This window comes from Dysidea avara, chromosome 8, assembly GCF_963678975.1.
Source record: "Dysidea avara chromosome 8, odDysAvar1.4, whole genome shotgun sequence".
NCBI lineage: Eukaryota > Metazoa > Porifera > Demospongiae > Dictyoceratida > Dysideidae > Dysidea > Dysidea avara.
The window spans coordinates 30126023-30146664 of NC_089279.1; the positions used below are offsets into that span (position 1 = coordinate 30126023).

Below are 20642 nucleotides of genomic sequence, written 5' to 3' on the forward strand. Positions count from 1 at the left end.
GATTTTTTTCTCAACAAAGTTAACATATCAGCCAACCAGATGATTATCGTTAACAGTAAAGGTGTCAACAACAGACATGTACAGTTTGGCTCCATTACAAGTTCGGGAAAGAACTGTAATCCACACTGTACTTATATGGCTTCCATATAGGAAATGTATTGTTAAAATTTTAATTGGCTGTAAATATTATGTCAAACATCTGAACAAAAAGATTTTGAAATATTTTTAGCGGGTCAGGCAGTACTACAAATGAGCCAAATTTCAAGATCGTGTGTAATTGCATCCATGAGTTATTAAGTGTTTTTGAGGATTCAGCTCAATGTGAACATACTATAATTGGATGGCTGCAGGTTCGAGGCTACCTAGGTCCAGTTATGAATTTTTCTCCTTTCTCCACCTTTTCAAACACAATATTTTCTGTAACAACTGTAAACAGGCTGTAAGACCAGGAGTCTTACAGTCCTTCAGCACTTGTGATGTGAAGTTTTAATAAATAAAAATTAAAAGGAGTGTGTATAATAGTATGCTTATCCAACCCCTGGTCTATAGATTAGTCCTAGGCCTGTTAATGTATTACCATGAAAATTTGTAACTATGCCATTTATATAGCAAGATATATTTACTCTTTATTCCTCTCATTTAGTGTTAAAATGAGTTGTGTTCTTGCTGCTCTTGTTGCTTTGGATAAGAAAGGTAGTAGAATCCTTCAATACAAGTAGAGAAGCTTGTCTAGTCAAAGAAGACTTTTGCTGTATAAACAGAGGAGATCTAGGGTTTACTTTCAGCAATGATAATGCTGATTCCTTGACGACCTAGATTTGTGTGGATAATTTATAGGTATAGACTACTTGTAATGTACATGTATGTATTGACCACATTTTCAGGATAGAAAACTTTTGTATGAGCAAGACTATAATTTCTTTTATTTACGCCAACAATTGAAGTCACTGATCAAAATAATATTGTCATACTACATTACATAAGTCCATTTGCATATATACAATAATGACTTGTTATATCACCTTGTGGTTTCTAGCTACATGTAGGGAGTACAGAACTATATTGGCCATTTATTCGGAGTTGCTAGATGTACTGTTTGTGCTATAGTGCACGAGACTTGTACTGCAACAGTATCTAAACTATTGAAGCAGTATATACATATCCCATCCAAAAACAGCTTATAGCTATAAAAAAAGTGCGCATCCAAGTAAAGCAGAGTTAATTGCAACAAAAAGTAATGATATCATAATGTGGCCATGTGCGAGGTGTGCAAGTTGTAAAATTATATTAGCTAATTAGATAATACAATGTTATTGTTAAAGTGTTAATGAGAACTATGTGATGCTGCTAGTTTTTAAGTGTGTGAGCATCTTCATAAATGCCACACAAATTTGATTCTCAACAAAGCAATGTGTATAGATTCTCTGATAGCAATAAATAATTTGAGTTTGGCCGCCTTTCCTTTGTTAAAAACTAGCAGCATCGCATAGTTCTCATTAACACTTTAACAATAACATTGTATTATCTGATTAGCTAATATAATTTTACAACTTGCACACCTCGCACATGGCCGCATTATGATATCATTACTTTTTGTCGCAGTTAACTCTGCTTTACTTGGACACGCACTTTTTTACAGCTATAAGCTGTTTTTGGATGGGATTTCAATACTTTTTGTTAGAATAAGCATACACTGTTGATAACAGTAGGTGGGTTTCCATGGTTTTTACAGAAACCCCAGATTACAGTGACAGAATATTAGAATATAACTGTAATTTTAGTGGCCAGGGCCGCCCACAGTGGGAGGGTGGGTAACTGGGGCATTCTGCCCCTGGCCCCAGCCTGAAAGAGGTTCCAGGAGGCTCCAGGAGGCCCCATCAAGGGCTCCTTGAATATCTGTTTAAAAGATCGATATACTCTAATAGAGCAGTCAGGATCTAGATACTCTAATAGAGCAGTCACAGTATTCTTCAGAGGAGCAGTGTAGCAAGTTATAATTAAGGAAATATGATTGGTGATGGGAAGCTATTGTCATTGTCAGCATGTAATGACCTTTTTTGTCTTTTTGGTCTTCGACTTACAGTTAGGCTGAAGTTGTGATTCATTCAGGGTGGAACCCTTCCTTTCCCCTGGGCCCCTCTTTAACCCTTTGCCTTGGGCCCCCTAATTTTTCTGGACGGCCCTGTTAGTGGCATGCAACTGCAGTCAACTAACACCCATTTTAACTAGTAAACCCTTAGTAACACTTTGCCTTTCATCTAGTACTGCATTAAAATGATTAAGATACTCTAATTGAGCAGTCACAAAACAGCTGTAACACAGTAATCAATATTTAGCATAGTTTCATCGGATTGTATAGTTTAAATTACTAGCTACTTACAGACTTTACAATATAAAAATACAGTACTTGTAGAAATGTGACTGTTCTATTAGAGTATCTCGATCTACTTCAAGCATTGACTAATTCAAGCTAAGAAGACACGCCCCTGCCCATATCAATAAGAGCTCTTGTGAAATGAAATGAGAATAGTAGAGAAATGGCAAGTATGTACAGAGACAATAGAGGGGCATGTAATTATGTCCTGTTGTAAATAAGCGCCTTTAAAATTTGGTAGTGGTTACTGAACCGAAAGGTTTTTTATTTTCGCGTCTAGTAGTTTCCTCGAGCATTCGACTTTAGGGGACGTGTCTAATAGTTTCCCCGAGCATTCGGCTTTAGGGGACACGAAAAATAACACTAGCGTTAGGGTTAGGCTCGGGTTCAGCTTTGGTTTCTTCTTCATCTTTACGTTACGTTCTTCTACTGTATAATAGCGTATATGTGACCGGATTTGTGAAAAGGGGTCTTCCACACACATCCAAATTACCAACTTTGATGACTCGTGACTACAGATTGGAAAATGCTATAGAGTTGAAACTTGGTCAGTAGTGAGCACCAACATAGCTTAGTAGATGGATAAATTTTCACATTAGTGCATTACTTGAGCACTTAGATATGGCCTTCTGAATTCATAGAATTGGATGTGTGTGGAAGACCCCTTTTCGCAAATCCGGTCACATATAGTGAGACTACTATGTGAGTAGCATTTATAAGGTAGAAAATTAGGGGTAGTGGGTAGCTAGCAGCGGTAGCACAGTGGTAAACCCACTGCCTATAGTTCCAATAGTCCAGGGTTCGAGCCCAGGTTGAGTTTTGTGGTTTTTTTTCGTTTAGTGGCCCTTTTTTGTCAAGGTTTTACTGTCGGTTCAATAGCGAGTACGGCTTATTGAACCGACTTTCGGTTTAGTAACCACTGCCTTAAAATTTATATTACTACTAAATAAGCACACCAGAATAGGCTTACAAGGCTGTTGTCTCATTTTTTGTCTTTTCGTGTTGAAGGGATTTAGTGCCACTGAGACACAATTGGTGAGTTTAACTATACAAGTATTTGTGCTGTAAAACTTAATTGTAAAAATGCGATTAGCACATACCATGATAAAACACGTATTTGTACAGTAGAGTCTCTCACGATTATTAGACATTGGACCAGGTTAAAAATTTTACTGCTATATTTAGAGGTTGTAGCGTTTGTGTATCTTAATAAATAATCCTCCATGATCACTAATAGTACAGTGAAAACTGGTCATTATTCAGGTAGGGACAAAGTTTTCTGACCTAGCTTATTAAAGAGGACACTGCATTTTGCACCTTAAAAATGGTAAGAAGCATGCTTTTCTAATGGTAAGAAGCACTGCTTCAGACGTAGGCAGTTGGCTGTCAGCCCAAAGTGTAACAATTTCCACTTTTGGTCCTTATAAGCTCCTGAAGAAGAAAGTGATGAAGTCATTATCCATAGGATATATATTTTTCAGAGTATCCGTTTCGGTTCTACTATATAGTAGCCAAGCATAAGACAAACATAACACAGCATTCCAGTGGTTTAGTGGTGACTATAACACTGCCTGAGTTAAACTGTGGTGAGATTTGAGACTACCAGAATGCCTTCAACACATGAAATACCAAATATCTAATGCCTGGCTTTCATCCACAGTGGACCTGTCTCGGTGGCCACTTGTAGAGAAGGGAAACAGCTGCCACACAGTCTTGCGAGCAAAACAGTTGCCATGCCCCTTAATTATCAATTTTTAAAATCTTGAGTAAAATTGTGCGTGTGAGCAAGTGCGATGTTGTGCTTCGGCAGTGCCGTGTATATGGTTGCCATATCAGAACTGCCTAGCAGTGACACATCATGAGTATTTAAGTCACAATGCGTTACTTTATCATCCATCTAAATACAATCTCTGAATGTGTCATTTTGTGTACAGAACAAGAAGTGACCTGAGTAAGGCTTCAGTGTATATTGTTAACCATTAATATTGTTCACCATTGTTAACCATATGTGCAGTGAAGCTTCACTTAGTGACCACCTCTTTAATAAGACCACCTTGTTATATTGGCCACCTCTAGTAGGTCCCAATATAGTTAAGCAGTACTTTATGAGTCCTTATGACCTCATTAATAAGGCCACCTTGTTATTCAGGCCAAATTTTTTGGTCCCAGAGCTGGCCCTATTAATGAGGTTTCATTGTACTTATGTGAATTTTTATTTTTCATAACTTTTCTTCTTCAGGTTTACTGATGGGAATTATGAAACATTGTTGACTGGTCCGTACATAATGTGGTGACTTGAAATGCTAAAGTGTTGTAATGTGTTGTAATGTGTCCACACATCCACACATCTTAGAAATAAATATAGTTGTATTCTCTATAAATACTCAGTTCCATTGTGCCACTTGGTCATAAGTGGGTTGAGTATGGATCGTCCAGGACATTTGGGTCACATTTTGTTGTCTTGGATCTCATCCACTGACAGAATATATACAGAATCAGATCACATGTATAAATTACGGTGGAACTTGTTTATTGCCACCTTCACTCAATAAGCAGGTAGCAGTGTATAAATTCTCAATTTGGAATTGGTTTTTCAAGAGAGGTTGTCTTTCTATACTGGTGGCCATTAAGACAGGTTGGAGTGTACATACTAGAGATGCTCCACTTAGTGTCGTTGGACAGTGATGCAATGGAGACTATGTATTGTTGCATTTAAATACTGTACTATTATATTGCAACTCTAGCACATATTTATAACAAGAATGTATGTTAACTGTTTAGACATACTGGAGCCACACCCACTCATCTGGATCTACAAATGGAGTTATACCAACTTGTTGTCATTGTACTTGCTCGTTACTCCCGGATGAATATACATGCCGTCATGTGAGGCTTGTTACCACTGGAGAAGATTTTCATAGCAGTTATATTACAGTCATTATTGTACAATTCTTACATTATTGTTGTGAAAACTGTTTGGTGTTCATGTGACCTCTGTATGTTGTAATTACATGTTACATGTGTAATTTTGAGTGGGGGTGCTATAAAATGCATGGTGACAATTGTAAATTATCAGGTGGTTTTGCACACTTCCTTTTAGGCTAGCTACATGTACTAATTACTCACAGCTTGTGTCAACAACTGGTAACCGCAGTTGTGCTCTGTGTCATTCCTTAAGCCGCACCCTTAGAGAGCAAATTACGTGGGGGCGACGAAATTCAAATTTCAAAACGAACGATGGTATGCAGCACCATAGATTATAGACTATAATCTATGGCAGAGTCTATAATCTATGGCAGCACACTTCATTGTGGCTACATGCACTGACTAACTACCCACAGTGCCAGTTCATCAATAACCAGTGACCGCAGTTGTGCTCTGCATCATTCTTTAAATTCCGAGTTAAATTCTTACAGAGAGAAAAAATTACGTGGGGGTGACTAAATTCAAATTTCAAACTAGCCATTCTCGAAAACATAATTATGTTTCAATCTCAACAAAACTTTTAGAACAGTTTAAAGACACATTGCCCTACATGCCAAGCGAGTATTGTGGAAAACAACAATATGGGTTTTGCATTTGGCCTCTTGGTCAACTGAGGACGACTGAAACTTCATTTGGTGCTGAAATTACGAGTGTAGGATAATGATGTATGGTGAAATCGATGATGTGAATCTTGAGGCAATCGAGATAGTACTAAAGCGATAGCAGGGCAATCAATGTTCGGAATGCACAAAGGAACACAAGGCATGCACCTTTGGTTACGTCTAACCGCATGCGAAAAAAACCCACCAAAAAAACTAACATACCCTTTGATGTTGGCAATCTCGATCACGAAACAATCGGCATGGATTTGCTTCACTGCTTGTGTAGTAGTTACTAGTGACATGATGAGTTCAACTCTAGAGTTTCAGCGCGATAGCGTAAGTGACAGGTGAGTTACAGGAAGGCAGAATTTGACAACGTTTGTTCCTGTAAAATCCTCACGTGTAGTGGTCGCGTCATTTATTGTCTGCGGCGCGCGTTTCTGCTTTACTGGCCGTGCGACTCACTACTGTGAGTCTTGATATTTTCTACATGATGAACAACTTGCAGCAGGGTTCAAGTCTAAAGGTTGGTTACCATATAACCATAAATTTCCTGCTCACTGTTTGTGGCTATATACTGGGGTCTTGATGGGAACATATGAAACAAAGCTCGCCAGTATTGCAATGACTGTGCTGCAGCCACCGCAAGAGTTGGGAGAGGTTCAACCATTCCACCTGTTCTGGCATTGCATGAAGGACAATTTGCATATGGAAACAAACACTGCAGGTAATATAAATGCTGGAAATGATCAACACGAAGAAACCAAGAATGACACCTACATGTATACAACATGTTGTCTTGTGTCACTAAAACATCTGCAATGTGTCGTGTAGTAACAAAATAATGAAGGTGTACTTTTGCTGTCATGTTCATTCCCAAGGTTTGCTATATTTAATGAAATACGGGAAAATACAGATGTATGTGTAGCGAACTGTTTATTCACCTGGACTATTATTGCAGGGATAGTTGCAGGCTTCTAGTTCACATTTTTTGAGCCAATCATGCTGATAGGACTGAAATCATACCAAGCTGGCAGGCCTGCACTACTGTTGATAATTCAATTACACTAATAGTAAACTGTAGTATTAAAATCACACGTTGCGTCGTATCACATGATCTAATATGTGACTGGAGCTGCAAAAATAGGACACATGGGTACGTAAAATTTGCCTACTTTTTCAAACTTTCATGACACACAACCTGTTAAGGCATGTTGGTATTGCCATTTCAGCACTTCGTAAACATTTAATTGGCTTTAAAATGAAGGATACAGAATGCAGATATTCTGTCATGGTGCTGAAATATGGTCTGATATGTGATGGGATGTAGTTTGTGCCCACATGCCCTATTTTTGCAGACCTGGTCACATACGTACATGATGTGGAAATGAAGGACAGAAAATGGTACACAATTCTCTGAAGTAAACCATTTTTATGTATGTGCTATGTTGTAGGAATGACTATTCCACAAGTACCTCTAAAATAAAATATTTAAATTTCAGTAGGTACATTTTGGGCCAAAACAACATTAAATAACGTTAACAGTAACACATTTGTGGTTAGTTGAAGATATCAGCTAGTGATTAGTTTTGTCTGTTACTTAAATTAGTAAGTGTTTAATCATTTTCGAAAAATTCCATGGCATCACTGTAAATGTAATAATTTTACTTTTACTCACATATCCTATACCACAGCAAAAATAGTGTCAATACTACCTATACGTAACCTGATAGCTAAATACATAGTCACCAATTATCAAGAATCCATATTTGTTATTTCATATAGCAAAACTATAAGTTGCAGTACCTACTTTCCTGAGAGAGCAAGGAATTTGATGAAATATTGTCAGCAAAAGATGAAGAAATTGCTGCACTATTCCAGCTGTCAAGAAACTCCATGCACTCCTGTCTCTGCAAGTACTGAACAAGCTAGTCAACCTGGGCCATGACCAATACACCACTGCAAGGGAAAGGCCCCACCAGTAGATTCTTACTCAGGAGATGACCCCCTACTGTGATTTGGAGATTGGTTGCCAGGACTGAAGTGGGCAGCTGACTGGTACACATGGACAGAAGAAGAGCACCTTCATTGGTACCTGCCCTACATGCACGAACATTTCTACATTTTTACTTGAATTTTGTTCTATATCATGCAAGCCTAATAGTAAAAAGATGTGAACATCCACGTTAACTAAACAGCAGAACCATGTAAGCTAAAGCATAATGTCAACACATGTCCAAACTATTTAGTGCTAGAAGTACGTGTCCTATCACATAGAAACTGTAGCATGGTCTATTATATTGTATTGCAAGCAGCAAAGGATTAGTTTAACACACAAGTGTACACTTCCTGACCCCAGGTTACTTATTTTCATAATTTAGGTAAACAGTTAATTTCATACAGAATTGAAGTTACTATGAAGAGGTGGCACTTACTCTAATAGAACACACAGACAAACACACAAACAAAACAACATGCACCCAATTGGCTTGCCCATGCCTGTCCTATACCTATCTAACATGCTACTATATACTTTTCCAACAGTCCATATGCTGTGAAGCAATACCAGGTGCTATGAACTTACTATAAGCAAAAAAAGTTAAGCTAGAAAAAGTATGCACTAAAAAGGTAGACAAAACCAGAAGTTTTCTCTACATAATGGCGCTCAACATGCTGTAGCATACAAAGGAATGCATGTAGAAGCTTGCAATAAACTTTGCAATGTATCCAGATGGTGGGTGTTTCATTTTACATATGAATCATGTTGATATATGCACAGATTGTCGAGTAAACGCTGTCAATAGCTCACATATGAAAAAGTGTGTCATGAAAAGGTGGCACTGAGAAGAAAAGAAGTTGTCATGTGTCATGGGCAGAAATTGAACCCTGGACCTTTGGGTTAACAGTTCAATGCACTAATGCTTGTGCCTTTGGCTGGATTCAAACCCACAGCCTACACTGCCAATGACCACAATAACTTCAGGGAGGTGCTATATCAGCTGACTGTTTATTGTGTAGTTAGTAATGGAATGCAGCTGACCAGAATGTAACCCAAGTATTTCTCTATACCAATTCCTTCAACGCTGTATAGAGAACGAGTGGAAGCACGTAGTGATTTGTAACAACAAACTTGGAGTTGCCAGATGACAAGCACTAAATTTTGTTATAAAGTTCCACGTTGATACGTGCTTTGATTGTCAAGTTAGCGGCATCACGAAGCAGATGGACAGACAGATAGACAGACAGCTTTTCATATTATGGATTAGTATGATGTGCACTAAAAAAGGACTCAAGAGTGAACAGCAAATGAAAGGTATGGCCTCCAAACACACAGAACAACTAGTACTCTTTCCCTACTGAAAATAGTTCCTGAAAAACACTGCAGGATAAACTACTTCACCTTTCTAACCCAAGGACAAGTAGATAACATTCACAGACTACTGGATTCAAATAATAGCCATGGAATTTATCCAAGGGCGATGGAAATTATCCAAGGGTAGCATTTATGTTCTATCTGTAAGGGCACAGTGTGGCTATTATTCAAATGTGGCTACTATTAAAGGTGCCGCATTAACCAAGTAAATATGGTATGCATAATAATTAACATGAAAGCCACGATGTGAGTGACTTCTTGTCACTGGGGTTGGTATTGCTATGTAACAAAGCTGTTCAGCTTGACTACCAGACATTTTCATATATTTTGCATTCACAGTCAATAGATACCAAAATGTTGAATTTATTAAACAAAATCTTAACAACTATCCACCTGATACTAAAGGAACAGCCTATTTGACATTAGTTAGATCCATAATGAAATAAACTGCCCCAGTCTGGGATCCTTATTATAAGTTAGAAAAAGTACAAAGAAGAGCTGCAAGATGGATTTTATCTGAATACTCTAGAACTACCAGTGTTACATCACTATTATCCTCTCTTAATATACCCACATTACAACAGCATCATCGGTCATCAAGGTTACAAAATAATTAACAATACACTACCAATCTTCATCCCTTCACATTACCAAAGAACTCAATTTCACACACAACACCATTCGAATCACTTCATCCTGCCACAAGCCACTGTCAACATTATAGTTTTTATCCTAGAACAGTTAAAGACTGCAATAATTTCCCAATAAAATGGATGAATTTACTTGCTAATTTTTGAAGGGTTGTATTTTCAACGAGGCCCTTCTCTTCAAAAATAAATTCCCACAAGTGAAAGCAACAATCCAACTTTCAGTGATTTGCTTGTGCATTCCTTGATGTTTAGCTTGGTTAAACTGTAACAATACTATGCCAATAACCAGAAAACAGGAGATCCAGAATGGGAATTGATGCTGTCTGCTCTAAAATCTATGCCTAACTATGATCAGGCACAGTTGAGCCAGTAAATTTACTTCACTCCCCTAGTCTAGGGTTTCCACTCAAAATGGGAAGGTGCTTCATTTTGTTGTTTCTGGAGATTTTCACATAGATTTACCTTTACAATAAAGCAAACAGGTGTTAATGGATTTTTTGCAGCATTCAATATTAGCATAATTTTAGCATATGTAAATATCCAAAAAGTGCGTGATCACATGACCAAAAATCCCTTATATAGGATTTTCACTGCAAAATAGGATGATGCCTTAACCTTTTAATTGTTTCTGATGATTTTGACACAGACTGACCATACAATAACACAAACAAGTGCTAACTTATTATTAAACTGTCTATTGCCTTCAATATCAGTGCAGTTTTAACTGTAAATACCCAAAAAGTGGTTACATGGCCAACAACCCCATTACAGGATGTGCTATAGTACTGCAAGATGTAGAAGTCTTTAATACCAACTGTGAATAGATCATCCTAAAATGCAATCATTTTCGATTAAGCTGCATGTCTAGTATAACTATTATGGAATTTTTGGTCACGTGACCATGGACTTTTTATGTTTTGTGTGTTAAACGTATGCTGATACCCAATGCTACAAGTAATCCAATAATAAATTGGCACTTGTTTGCTTTATCTTAAAGGTCAGTCTGTGTGAGAATCTCCAGAAACAATAAAGGAAGCACCTGGAGTGAGTTGGAAACCCTACCTAGTCTCAATTCTCTGCAGTGCACAGGGGTGGAGATTATTCCATCAGTAAGTCAGTCTTGTGCAAACATCCATGTATCTTCATAGTTTGTGAGACGAATTCTGTTTATTTGAAATCCATCCGGACTTTGAAATATGCACTATATGGTAGATAATATCTGTGCTAGATGGACTATACAATCACGGGTACGTTGATGGTAGGTGTATAGAATGGAGTGAAATATGTCTATAAAATAGCTATGCTTATTTGTCTATTTTAGAGGAATCACAAGAAAATGACAACTAAAGATTTTTATTGTGTAATGCAAAAATCATTACTAATATTAATATTTTAACAAAATTGAGAGATGTTGCATAATCCTGGGCTAGTTTTACGAAACCATCCCTATACACAATCCCATGTGTCTTTTATTGTAGGCGTGTGCTTTGTAGTTTCTTGGCCGTGTGACTCACTACCAAGATTAATGTATGTATGATAACCACGCATGGGTTATTTTTGTATAGTTACCAATTCTGTATATTGCCTTAAAAGTGAGTAAGTAAATACAGTGTGCATTCCAGTGGCTTGCATCCGCAATGATGAATTTTAGCTTGCTAATTGAGTAGTTTACACACTCAGTACCACATAACCATTGTGGTACAGTGGGGGTATCCTGCATATAAATAAAATATGCACTGTACAAGGGACATGGAATGTGGGATGGAAAAGTAGCTAAGGAAAGAATCTGAAAATCCATACAGACAACACTAACTGTCCTTGGGGGGATGAATGGCAAAGGGTTGAGGTTCAACTAAAAGCAGGAGTTCATATGCGCTGCAAGGCGCAAAGGAGCATAACACTCAGGATTTGGCTGTGTTCTATCTTTCGTTAATGAAACATGTTCTTATAAAGAGAGCAGGACTGTGCTTAGTTATGTTAACAGGTGCTAGCAGTTAATATGCAGCCATAGAGTGTCAGTAATACTGGTAGGGTAATTAATAGAATGATTTCAACAATAGCTCTGTTTCTGGTCCTCTACAGCACTGAGGGTTTACAAAATATATGGTTACTTAGTTCACTGCTTTGACTCTTTTAGTTTACAAATAGCTTAGACTCATCATGGCTTCCTTTGAAAATACTTGAAGGTGATGATGCAATAAACCACTGAGTAGCAGTGAATATAGGATGAATGCCCTACATGGACTTGAGGCTTATTATCTAGCCTCCCCCGCATCATTGTACTACACACTTTGGTTTGATTAATCAGCTAGTTAACTATTGAGAAATTACTGGTTTCTATCTCTTCCCCCTGATAGCTCTGCCAGTGTGCTCTGCCAGTATGGTTTGTAAAGTCAACCAAACATCTTCATCAGATCCATCTGAGAAGACACTGGTAGGGCCAACAGGGACAAGAGGCAGAAAATAAAAAGTAGAGCCATGCATTTTAACTGGTTCTCAAACAGACCAAGACAGGGAAAATTTGTTCCATTTACCGTTTCTTGGTAACTCTTTCATATAGCAGGTAGCTGTTCAGAGCAAATTTGATGTCCTTTGCACAGATACTAGTCTTTAGGGTAGTTTGTATTAACTACCAATGGACACATAAAACCATGTACATACTATATATGTGTCCTTGGAAAGTTAATGCACTGTAAGAGTGTATTGTCTCTTGGTACATAATTAATTTAGTGAATGAAAACTTAAAATACTGAGTGACCTTACATTAAATTTATCACAACAAAGGAATTATATTTTATTCCATTATTCTACATTAAGTACATTAATGTTTAACAACATCCCCCTGCATAGGTAGCTAAGCATTGAGTGGTGTTAGAGTCTAAACACTGGACTGAACTGGAATACTGGAATGGACTGCTGGACTGACAATTTTTTTTATAGTAAGCAAAATTAAAACGTATGTTTAGGGTGAAATTCTACTAGGTTAGTTAGATGGTAAAGCAATACAGTGCTTGCAAATGGCTACAAGGCCAGAAATCATTTTAAAATTTTGCCACAAAGTGTCTACCTAGCTCACAAAAGAGCTCAAGACAACTCGCACAGTAATGATGCCATAATTGATACAGTAAGTCATCAAATCACTGCATATTAACTTCATTATAGATCACAACACTATTCAACAAGGATAAATTAATAGTGTGGCTCCAGAAGCTTCTGAAAATCTGCATCACAGAATAGCCCATTTTCACACAAGGGCTAAGGAATGTGGTGGTTAACATCCGGTGTCCTTTAAAATGTATTAGAGCCTATGGGGGCGAGGTAAGAAATCTTCACAGGAGCCTAAACCATACGTTTATTCTTATTATGAGAATGAAATTGTAATCTTCAGATTGCTAGCATCACGATGGTATATAGTTTGTGAAGATTCGCTGTGTTGTAAAGCGGAAAGAAGCGACTTTAGCATGCAAGAAAACTCTAGTAACTTTGTTTTCAGCACCTAGAAAATCTACTTAGTGAGATAAACTTGTTACTATGTTTCTACAAGACTGGGAACATCGCTATCATGTGGCAAAATTTTAATTGCAGAAATAGGCAATCTTTCATTGCTGTGATTCTACCAATACTAGGTGATTATTTCACCCACTAAAATAGGTTTAGTGGCATGTTTTGTTGCCTAACGATCCTCAATACTTATAAGAGTAAAAATACCTCACTTTAGGAAAGATGCAGCCTTTAAAACTTAAGATATCACTACCATTTGACACAAGATCGCTGATTTCTTGATCACAACACAGCATATCTTTCCAATTTTCACGTCATTGTTGTAGTGTAGTGGCTGCTATAAAAGTATGTTCTTATAATAAGAATAAACGGTATGGTTTGGGCTCCCGTGAAGTGTAAAGGTCCTTAGGTTTCAATACATTTTAAGGCCTCCTAAAGGACACCACATGTAATAAATTAATGTTCATTACCATACCATGAATACTTCAGCTTGCGGGGAAAGTTGCTAATCTAGCTAATATATAGCCTTTAAAATGTTTTATGGGGCTTCACATATCACCTTAGGGGTAGTCTGTTATGACTGAACTCGACTATAGACCATGTGCGCGCTAAGGCGTGGCACCTTATTACATCATCAAAAATATTACGTGAAATACGCATCCGCCATTTTTGGAGGGCAAAAGACTTAGAAGGTGACTCGAGAATGTCTTCAGAATATTTCCATTCATTGGAACATTTAGCTCAAAGAGTATATTTAGAGAACCTTAAGATCGATGGCGAAGTTCTCCCCGACCCGTTCTCCATTTCCCAGGATTTATGGAAGGATGACATGACGCAGTGGCCAGATTTGCTGTATGGAGATGTGTACTCGTATTTGATAGAAACGAAAGGACCATATACCAAGGAGAAATTGAGAGCTTATAAGTCTCTTGATGCATTTAATTATTTCGTTTGTGGACACGTCCGCACAGTCTACTGCCATTGCTTGGAAAATTATGTTGTCCTAAAGGCCTTTGTGAATCCTAGTCAGAAGACCCCAGATAAACCCCACTCAGCCTGGCTGGTTGTGCATAAGGAAAGTGCTGAAGTAAAGACTGGTCACTGCACATGTATGGCAGGGTAAGGTTTGCTTGTTGTGTTTACCATGAATCTAATAATTTTTGCAGTCAAGGTGAAGTGTGCAGCCATGTTGCTGCAATACTTTTTAAGATTGAAACTGCATGCCGATTAGGACTTAATAAGCCATCTTGTACCTCTACAAGCTGTGGATGGAACAACTGGTATAAAGAAAATGTTGGTTTACAGCTTTAATATGTGTGCATTTTAAATTTTTGCAATTCCAGATTAATCCAGCTGAGGTCAGAAAAATTGATTTTGTTAAACCAAAACATGCGTCTAAAAGAAAAGGACAAGTCAACAGCCAGCCAGATGCTGTGGCTAAGCGTATGAAAACAAATTCACCACAGATTCCCTCAGAAATTGTGTACAATGCCATGTACACTGCAGTACCTAATGCTTGCTTGTTTACAATTGTCCCTAAACCAGATCATATACTTGCTCAACCAGCTACTGTCTCTGTCACCCTGTCATCAACTGTAACAGCATCATCATCACCGCTAGTCATTCAATCAACTGTTACTTCTCTGCCCGTCACTCAGTCGACTGTCACATCACTGCCCGTCACTCAGTCGACTGTTACTTCACTGCCTGTCACTCAGTCGACTGTTACTTCGCTGCCCGTCACTCAGTCAACTGTTACTTCACTGCCCGTCACTCAGTCGACTGTCACATCACTGCCCGTCACTCAGTCAACTGTTACTTCACTGCCCGTCACTCAGTCAACTGTTACATCGCTGCCCGTCACTCAGTCAACTGTTACATCGCTGCCCGTCACTCAGTCAACTGTTACTTCACTGCCCGTCACTCAGTCAACTGTTACATCACTGCCCGTCACTCAATCAACTGTTACTTCACTGCCTGTCACTCAGTCAACTGTTACATCACTGCCCGTCACTCAGTCAACTGTTACATCACTGCCCGTCACTCAGTCAACTGATACTTCACTGCCCGTCACTCAGTCAACTGATACTTTACCACCGGTCACTCAGCCGACTGTTACATCCCATGTATCTACTGATACTATGTCCAGCGTGTGCTTACTTCCCTAATCTCTTATAGATTTATAAGATACACAATACAAATTGCTGAATAAGGAGTTGTTGCTAAAGAAAAGCCAAGAAATATTTAGAAGTATTTCTTTTACTGTCAACCAATGTAAAATCATTGAGCAGGTGACAAGGTCTCAAAGGCAGAGCACCAAGTGGTACAACCAAAGAAGAGGCCGTATCACTGCTTCTTCGTTTCATGACATTTTCATTTTTAAAGAAAAAAAAGATCCTGTTAATCTTCTGAAGAGACTGCTTCAACCTCAGGACATTTCTCATGTCCCTGCTATCAAATGGGGAATCGAGAAAGAAGATCTTGCAAGGTCAGCATATGTTGCAAAGGTGTCACCATTGCATCAGGGCTTTGAAGGGAGTTTGTAAAAGACAGAATAAGGAATAGCGGAATAACGGAATAACTCGCATCACAACGAACGGGCATTTATATGGCTTATGCAATGTTAGGGTGATTGTACTGTTACAGCTGTGAACTCATCCTTCGTAGATATCCTTACAATGTTAGGGCGATTGCGTGTACTGTTACAGTTGTGAACTACACTGTTTCGTCGCTCATAGCCGTCCTAGCGAAGTGATTACTATATGCTCTTACTACTACTGTATGTAGCTAAGTATCATTGTGCTAGTACAGCTAGAATATACAGTAGTTAGCTATTAGTTTCGTTTTAAGTCTAGGACATCTATGAGTGACAAAGCAGTGTAGTTCACAGCTGTAACAGTACACGCAATCACCCTACATTGTAAGGATATCTACGAAGGATGAGTTCACAGCTGTAACAGTACAATCACCCTAACATTGCATAAGCCATATAAATGCCCGTTCGTTGTGATGCGAGTTATTCCGTTATTCCGCTATTCCTTATTCCGTCTTTTACAAACTCCCGGCTTTGAATGCAGTTCTAGTGGATTGATTGTTAGCTGTCGTTATCCACACTTGGGTGCAAACCCTGATGTATTGGTTAGGTGTGATTGTTGTGGTGAGGGTATACTTGAAATTAAGTTCCCATTTTCAGGCAGAGAATGCCATCCAACTGAGCTTCAAATCAGAAAGAATTCTTTCTTGACTGAGTTTGGACTTCTGCGTAGTCACAAATATTTTGCACAAGTACAAGGGCAGCTTGCAATTTGTGGCAAACAATACTGTGACTTTACTGTGTGGACACCACATGGAATTTTGGTGCAAAGAATAGAGGAAGATACTAACTTTACAGAAGGTTTGCTTAAAAAACTGACCAAGTTTTATGTTGAGCACATGCTACCAGAGATCATGACACACTCTATTGTGGATGTGGGTACTGATGAACCAAATAATTCCCAGTCTACTTTTGCAGCTAGTGGATCATCAGATGTAAAAGAAAAATATTGATATTGTCGTAAGGGAGAAAAGGGAAGGATGATTTGTTGTGACAATGATGACTGCAAGATTTCTTGGTTTCATTTCAGTTGTCTTAAAATAAAGCGAGCTCCAAAGGGTGACTGGTTTTGTCCGGACTGCAGAAATTAATTACTTTACCATGGATACAGTTTTTTGTATATACACACAATTTTGCTTACTGTAAGATTAGTTGTAGTACAGTATATAATTTATTTGCATTTCATTATTCTATGATTCAAACAGCATAAACAAATTAATGTCAAACTAAAGGTGGCTGCATGTTGCAGAGTGCAGCACATACAAATAGAATATTGTCTATGGTAGCAAACTCATTGTCTTGACGTGCTTTAACCAAAGTGATAGGTAGTGTACATTGCAGTATCTTGAAGTTCTTAAGTCTCCCTATTGCACGTTCTACATGGATTCTTACTCTTGATAGTGCTCTTGCTGTTTCAACTTCCTTCTGTGAAAGTTGTGCCTTTCCTTTGGTAAAAGGGGGGATTGCCAGGGAAGCACCACGAAGAGCTAGAGGTTCAGTAATGTTGAATCCACGATCATCAAGAATTAAATCACCATGCATTAATTTATAAAGGAATCCACTATGTGCAGTAATATGTTTATCACTGGTACGTCCTCCCCAACATCTTGAAACAAAAATAATTGCTCCTGTTGGACTGATTGCAATTAAAAACTTTACAGTGTTGTGATGTTTGTAGTTAGAGTAAGTCTCGGCTCTTGCTGACAATGCACTTGGATGCTGTATAAAAATTTCGGAGCAATCTATAATACACGTGGTACGAGAGTACAATGGCTTAAAACAGTCTGGTAAAGTGCTCCGAATCATCCCTCGATCTGGCCATTTCACAAGTGGGGTGAGCTGAGTGGCCATTGTGTCAATCCAAAGGTGAAAATTTTTGGATACACGAGTCATGTCAATGTTAAATCTATACCCCAAATCTTGATTAGTCATTGCTGGCCTTAGCTTCATCAGAACCATCAAAAGTTGATCGCTTGGGTTTATCCCACATTGCTCATAGGGTGGCATAACACTTGACAATAAGCCAAGCAAGGTGGTAAAGGCTACATATGATGGCAGACCAGTATAGAAATGTATTTGCTCATCATCGTCTTTCATCTGTAGAGAAGGGCTGTGTGCTCGTGATGCAATTTTCAATTCTTCTTTTATCATTGCATTGATTTCCTGCTGCTTATGAAGACTATTCACAAGTGACTCATTTTGTTCCTTCAGTTCTTTTATTACCAGTTGGTGGTGGTGAAGACTATTTACTAGCAAATCATTCTGTTGCTCCAGTTCCTCAATAGTTTTCTGTTGCTGACAAATGGTTGCTGCAAGCCTAGCTGGCTGATGTCTAAGATAATTCTGTGTTAATTCCGATAACTTCATTGGTTGATGTAAACAAGCAGATTGGTTGCTGTCTTGAAGCACTTCAGTATCATAATCTACTACCATTTCATCTTGTGCCATATCTACTTGATTCTCCAATTCATTTGCAGCTGCACGTCCACGTCTTGGATTCCTGCGTTTCCTCACCGTCTCAGCATTCCTTGGGATCTCATTATTTTGACTCTCTATTTCATTTGCAACTGCACATCTACGCCTTAGATTCCTTTGTTTCCTCACCGAAGCATTCCTTGAGATCTGGTTTCGTCTATGCAGCCTCCTACTTCTAGCTTGCTTGCTGTTTTCTGTTGTAGTGTCTCTCTTTTTAAAGGTAAATATAGATGGCACATAATCTGGATCCCATTTCAACCTGACAGGTTTTCCTGTAAAGGCAGAAGAATAAAACTACTTTCACAAAGATGCGAGGGAGGAACTGTACCTGATATAAAATGCTCCCCACAGAGACGGGAATGCTCAGTAGGCTGCCATGACTCACGACGAAGTGCTTGTATCCACAGGTTCCTTCGTTCTGAATTCTTTGGAAATGTGTAAAGTTTCACTTTCTTCAACCTACTACAACGATTAGTACAGTCTATAGCGCTGCAACTTGACAGCATTACTCTATTCGCCAATAAGTCTTTTGCCCTCAAAAAATGGCGGATGCGTATTTCACGTAATATTTTGATGATGTAATAAAGTGCCACGCCTTAGCGCGCACATGGTCTATACTGGAATCCAAAACCAAACCTTGAAACAAACTGTGTATATGTTTCAGGTGAGTTTATGAAAAACAGTACAGTATACAAAATGCTGTACGCATATCAAGCATGCACTTGATGGAAACCATAAACTATACAATTACAATACACTCTGCCATGAGGGTTCTAAATATGACACAACCAGTACTACCAGAGTGTAAGATAACTAAAACATTCACCAATCACTATAATTATGTGACCCAATTTTGGAAAACCATCCTTTTGGGTGCATGCAAATTTTGCAGGAAAACTCAATTGAAACTTTCAGCATTTTTTAAAAATTAATTTTTTTACACATTTGGATAATGCAACTATTAAGCCTTCTCCCTGTGAAATTTCACACCCAAAGCTTCTTTCTGCTAGGAGATATGGATGATTTTATCACACCATGTAGTGATTTCATCATGCGTGGGACACCAATTAACTTACCAATGGGGTGATTTGTTCAGGTGCTAGAATAGTTAAAACTATAAGTCCTAGACAATGATACATGGCATTTAATTGAAGAAAAGGACCAGGAACACTTGATTAAACTATCAGAAGTCTCTTTATAACATTTTTAGACAGTAGGAATGGAATTATTTGTAAACAAAGTGATTTGTCACAATTTGTCATGCTTAATCACTCACAGAATTCAATGCATTAATATCAGTGAAAAACTACTTTGTAATGTGTTAGACAGTAAATGGACCATATCTCTGGAACCCTTCAAGATATCAAGCTGAAATTTTGACACAAGATAGATAAACACCCATTTCCTCATTTTAGCTACAAAAGAGAAAATCGACCAATGTGCCAAAAAGGATGGTTTTCCAAAATTGGGTCACATATATACTATTGATACTGTATTGTTAATTTGTTTTTTGTCCTTGTACTCCTCGTTTGCTTTTTGCTGGGTAGCTATTTGGTTGTTAGCTGTATATAGCTATAATATTGTATGTTTTAATTTAATTGTAGGGCACTGCTTAAAAAACAGTTCATAGAATTGATGCAGTTAGCTACCCACTTATCATTAAACATTAGACATTGAATTAGGCCAAACCAACTAGATTCCAGTTTCAACTATTTTCTAAGATCTTAAATGGTAGAGCAGTTAGGAATTCAATTGCTGTTTTGTAAGCAAACCTAATAGCTGCAAATCCACTAGCCACATAATATTATTATAGTAATGAAAATTTTGTGGCACTTCAAGCAAGCGTACGGAGACGCCTGTGAATCATTGGTTTGACCGGCCACTTATAGTCAGCTATATATTAAATTTAGCGTACCGTACATGCTCCACGCAATGCTATTTCCATTTTTACGTACCAGGTCTTCAGGATAGCGGTACCAGGTTTGACTAACGCCATTTCTTCTTTCAGTCTTTCTCTCACAACAGCACACAATTTAACCGGAAAACGCCTTTTCTAAGAGGGGACAAACCCACGTGAACGGATATGCAT

At 38.2% G+C, this 20642-nt stretch overlaps 3 protein-coding genes across 4 annotated transcripts in view; 1 reads left to right on the forward strand and 2 right to left on the reverse strand.

Moving 5' to 3' along the window:
* The window catches only part of LOC136263693 (uncharacterized), a 37634-nt gene extending 17011 nt beyond the window's left edge, over window positions 1–20623 (reverse strand). The window contains exon 1 of the mRNA XM_066058329.1: window positions 20469–20623. Within this exon, the coding sequence (XP_065914401.1) occupies window positions 20469–20549 (81 nt within the window). The 5' untranslated portion in view covers window positions 20550–20623. The remainder of the gene's footprint in view (window positions 1–20468) is intronic.
* LOC136263453 (uncharacterized) lies at window positions 14138–16020 on the forward strand. The gene is made up of 3 exons (XM_066057981.1): window positions 14138–14604; window positions 14652–14778; window positions 14829–16020. Exons 1-3 carry the CDS (start codon window positions 14189–14191, stop codon window positions 15651–15653), a joined length of 1368 nt encoding a protein of 455 aa, XP_065914053.1. The 5' UTR covers window positions 14138–14188; the 3' UTR covers window positions 15654–16020.
* On the reverse strand, window positions 16970–19148 carry LOC136263474 (uncharacterized). Of its 2 annotated transcripts, none has more exons than XM_066058000.1 (2): window positions 18939–19148; window positions 16970–18825 (listed from the first exon to the last, which is right to left on the reverse strand). In XM_066058000.1, the coding sequence occupies exons 1-2, from the start codon at window positions 19057–19059 to the stop codon at window positions 17300–17302; spliced, it is 1647 nt and encodes a 548-aa protein (XP_065914072.1). In that variant the 5' UTR covers window positions 19060–19148; the 3' UTR covers window positions 16970–17299. The 2 variants fall into 2 exon arrangements, with proteins under 2 accessions (XP_065914072.1, XP_065914071.1); XM_066057999.1 differs by having other exon boundaries at window positions 18882–19148.
* Window positions 20624–20642: the final 19 nt, after the last annotated feature.

Bases quoted from the DNA above. Each gene is read 5' to 3' on its own strand.
- LOC136263453 (XM_066057981.1), top strand. From the start codon at position 14,189: ATGTCTTCAGAATATTTCCATTCATTGGAACATTTAGCTCAAAGAGTA. The intron at 14,605-14,651 runs GTAAGGTTTGCT...TAATTTTTGCAG, and splicing joins CACTGCACATGTATGGCAGG to TCAAGGTGAAGTGTGCAGCC. The intron at 14,779-14,828 runs GTTGGTTTACAG...TTGCAATTCCAG, and splicing joins ACAACTGGTATAAAGAAAAT to ATTAATCCAGCTGAGGTCAG.
- LOC136263474 (XM_066057999.1), bottom strand. From the start codon at position 19,059: ATGCTGTCAAGTTGCAGCGCTATAGACTGTACTAATCGTTGTAGTAGG. The intron at 18,826-18,881 runs GTACAGTTCCTC...CTGCCTTTACAG, and splicing joins TGGGGAGCATTTTATATCAG to GAAAACCTGTCAGGTTGAAA.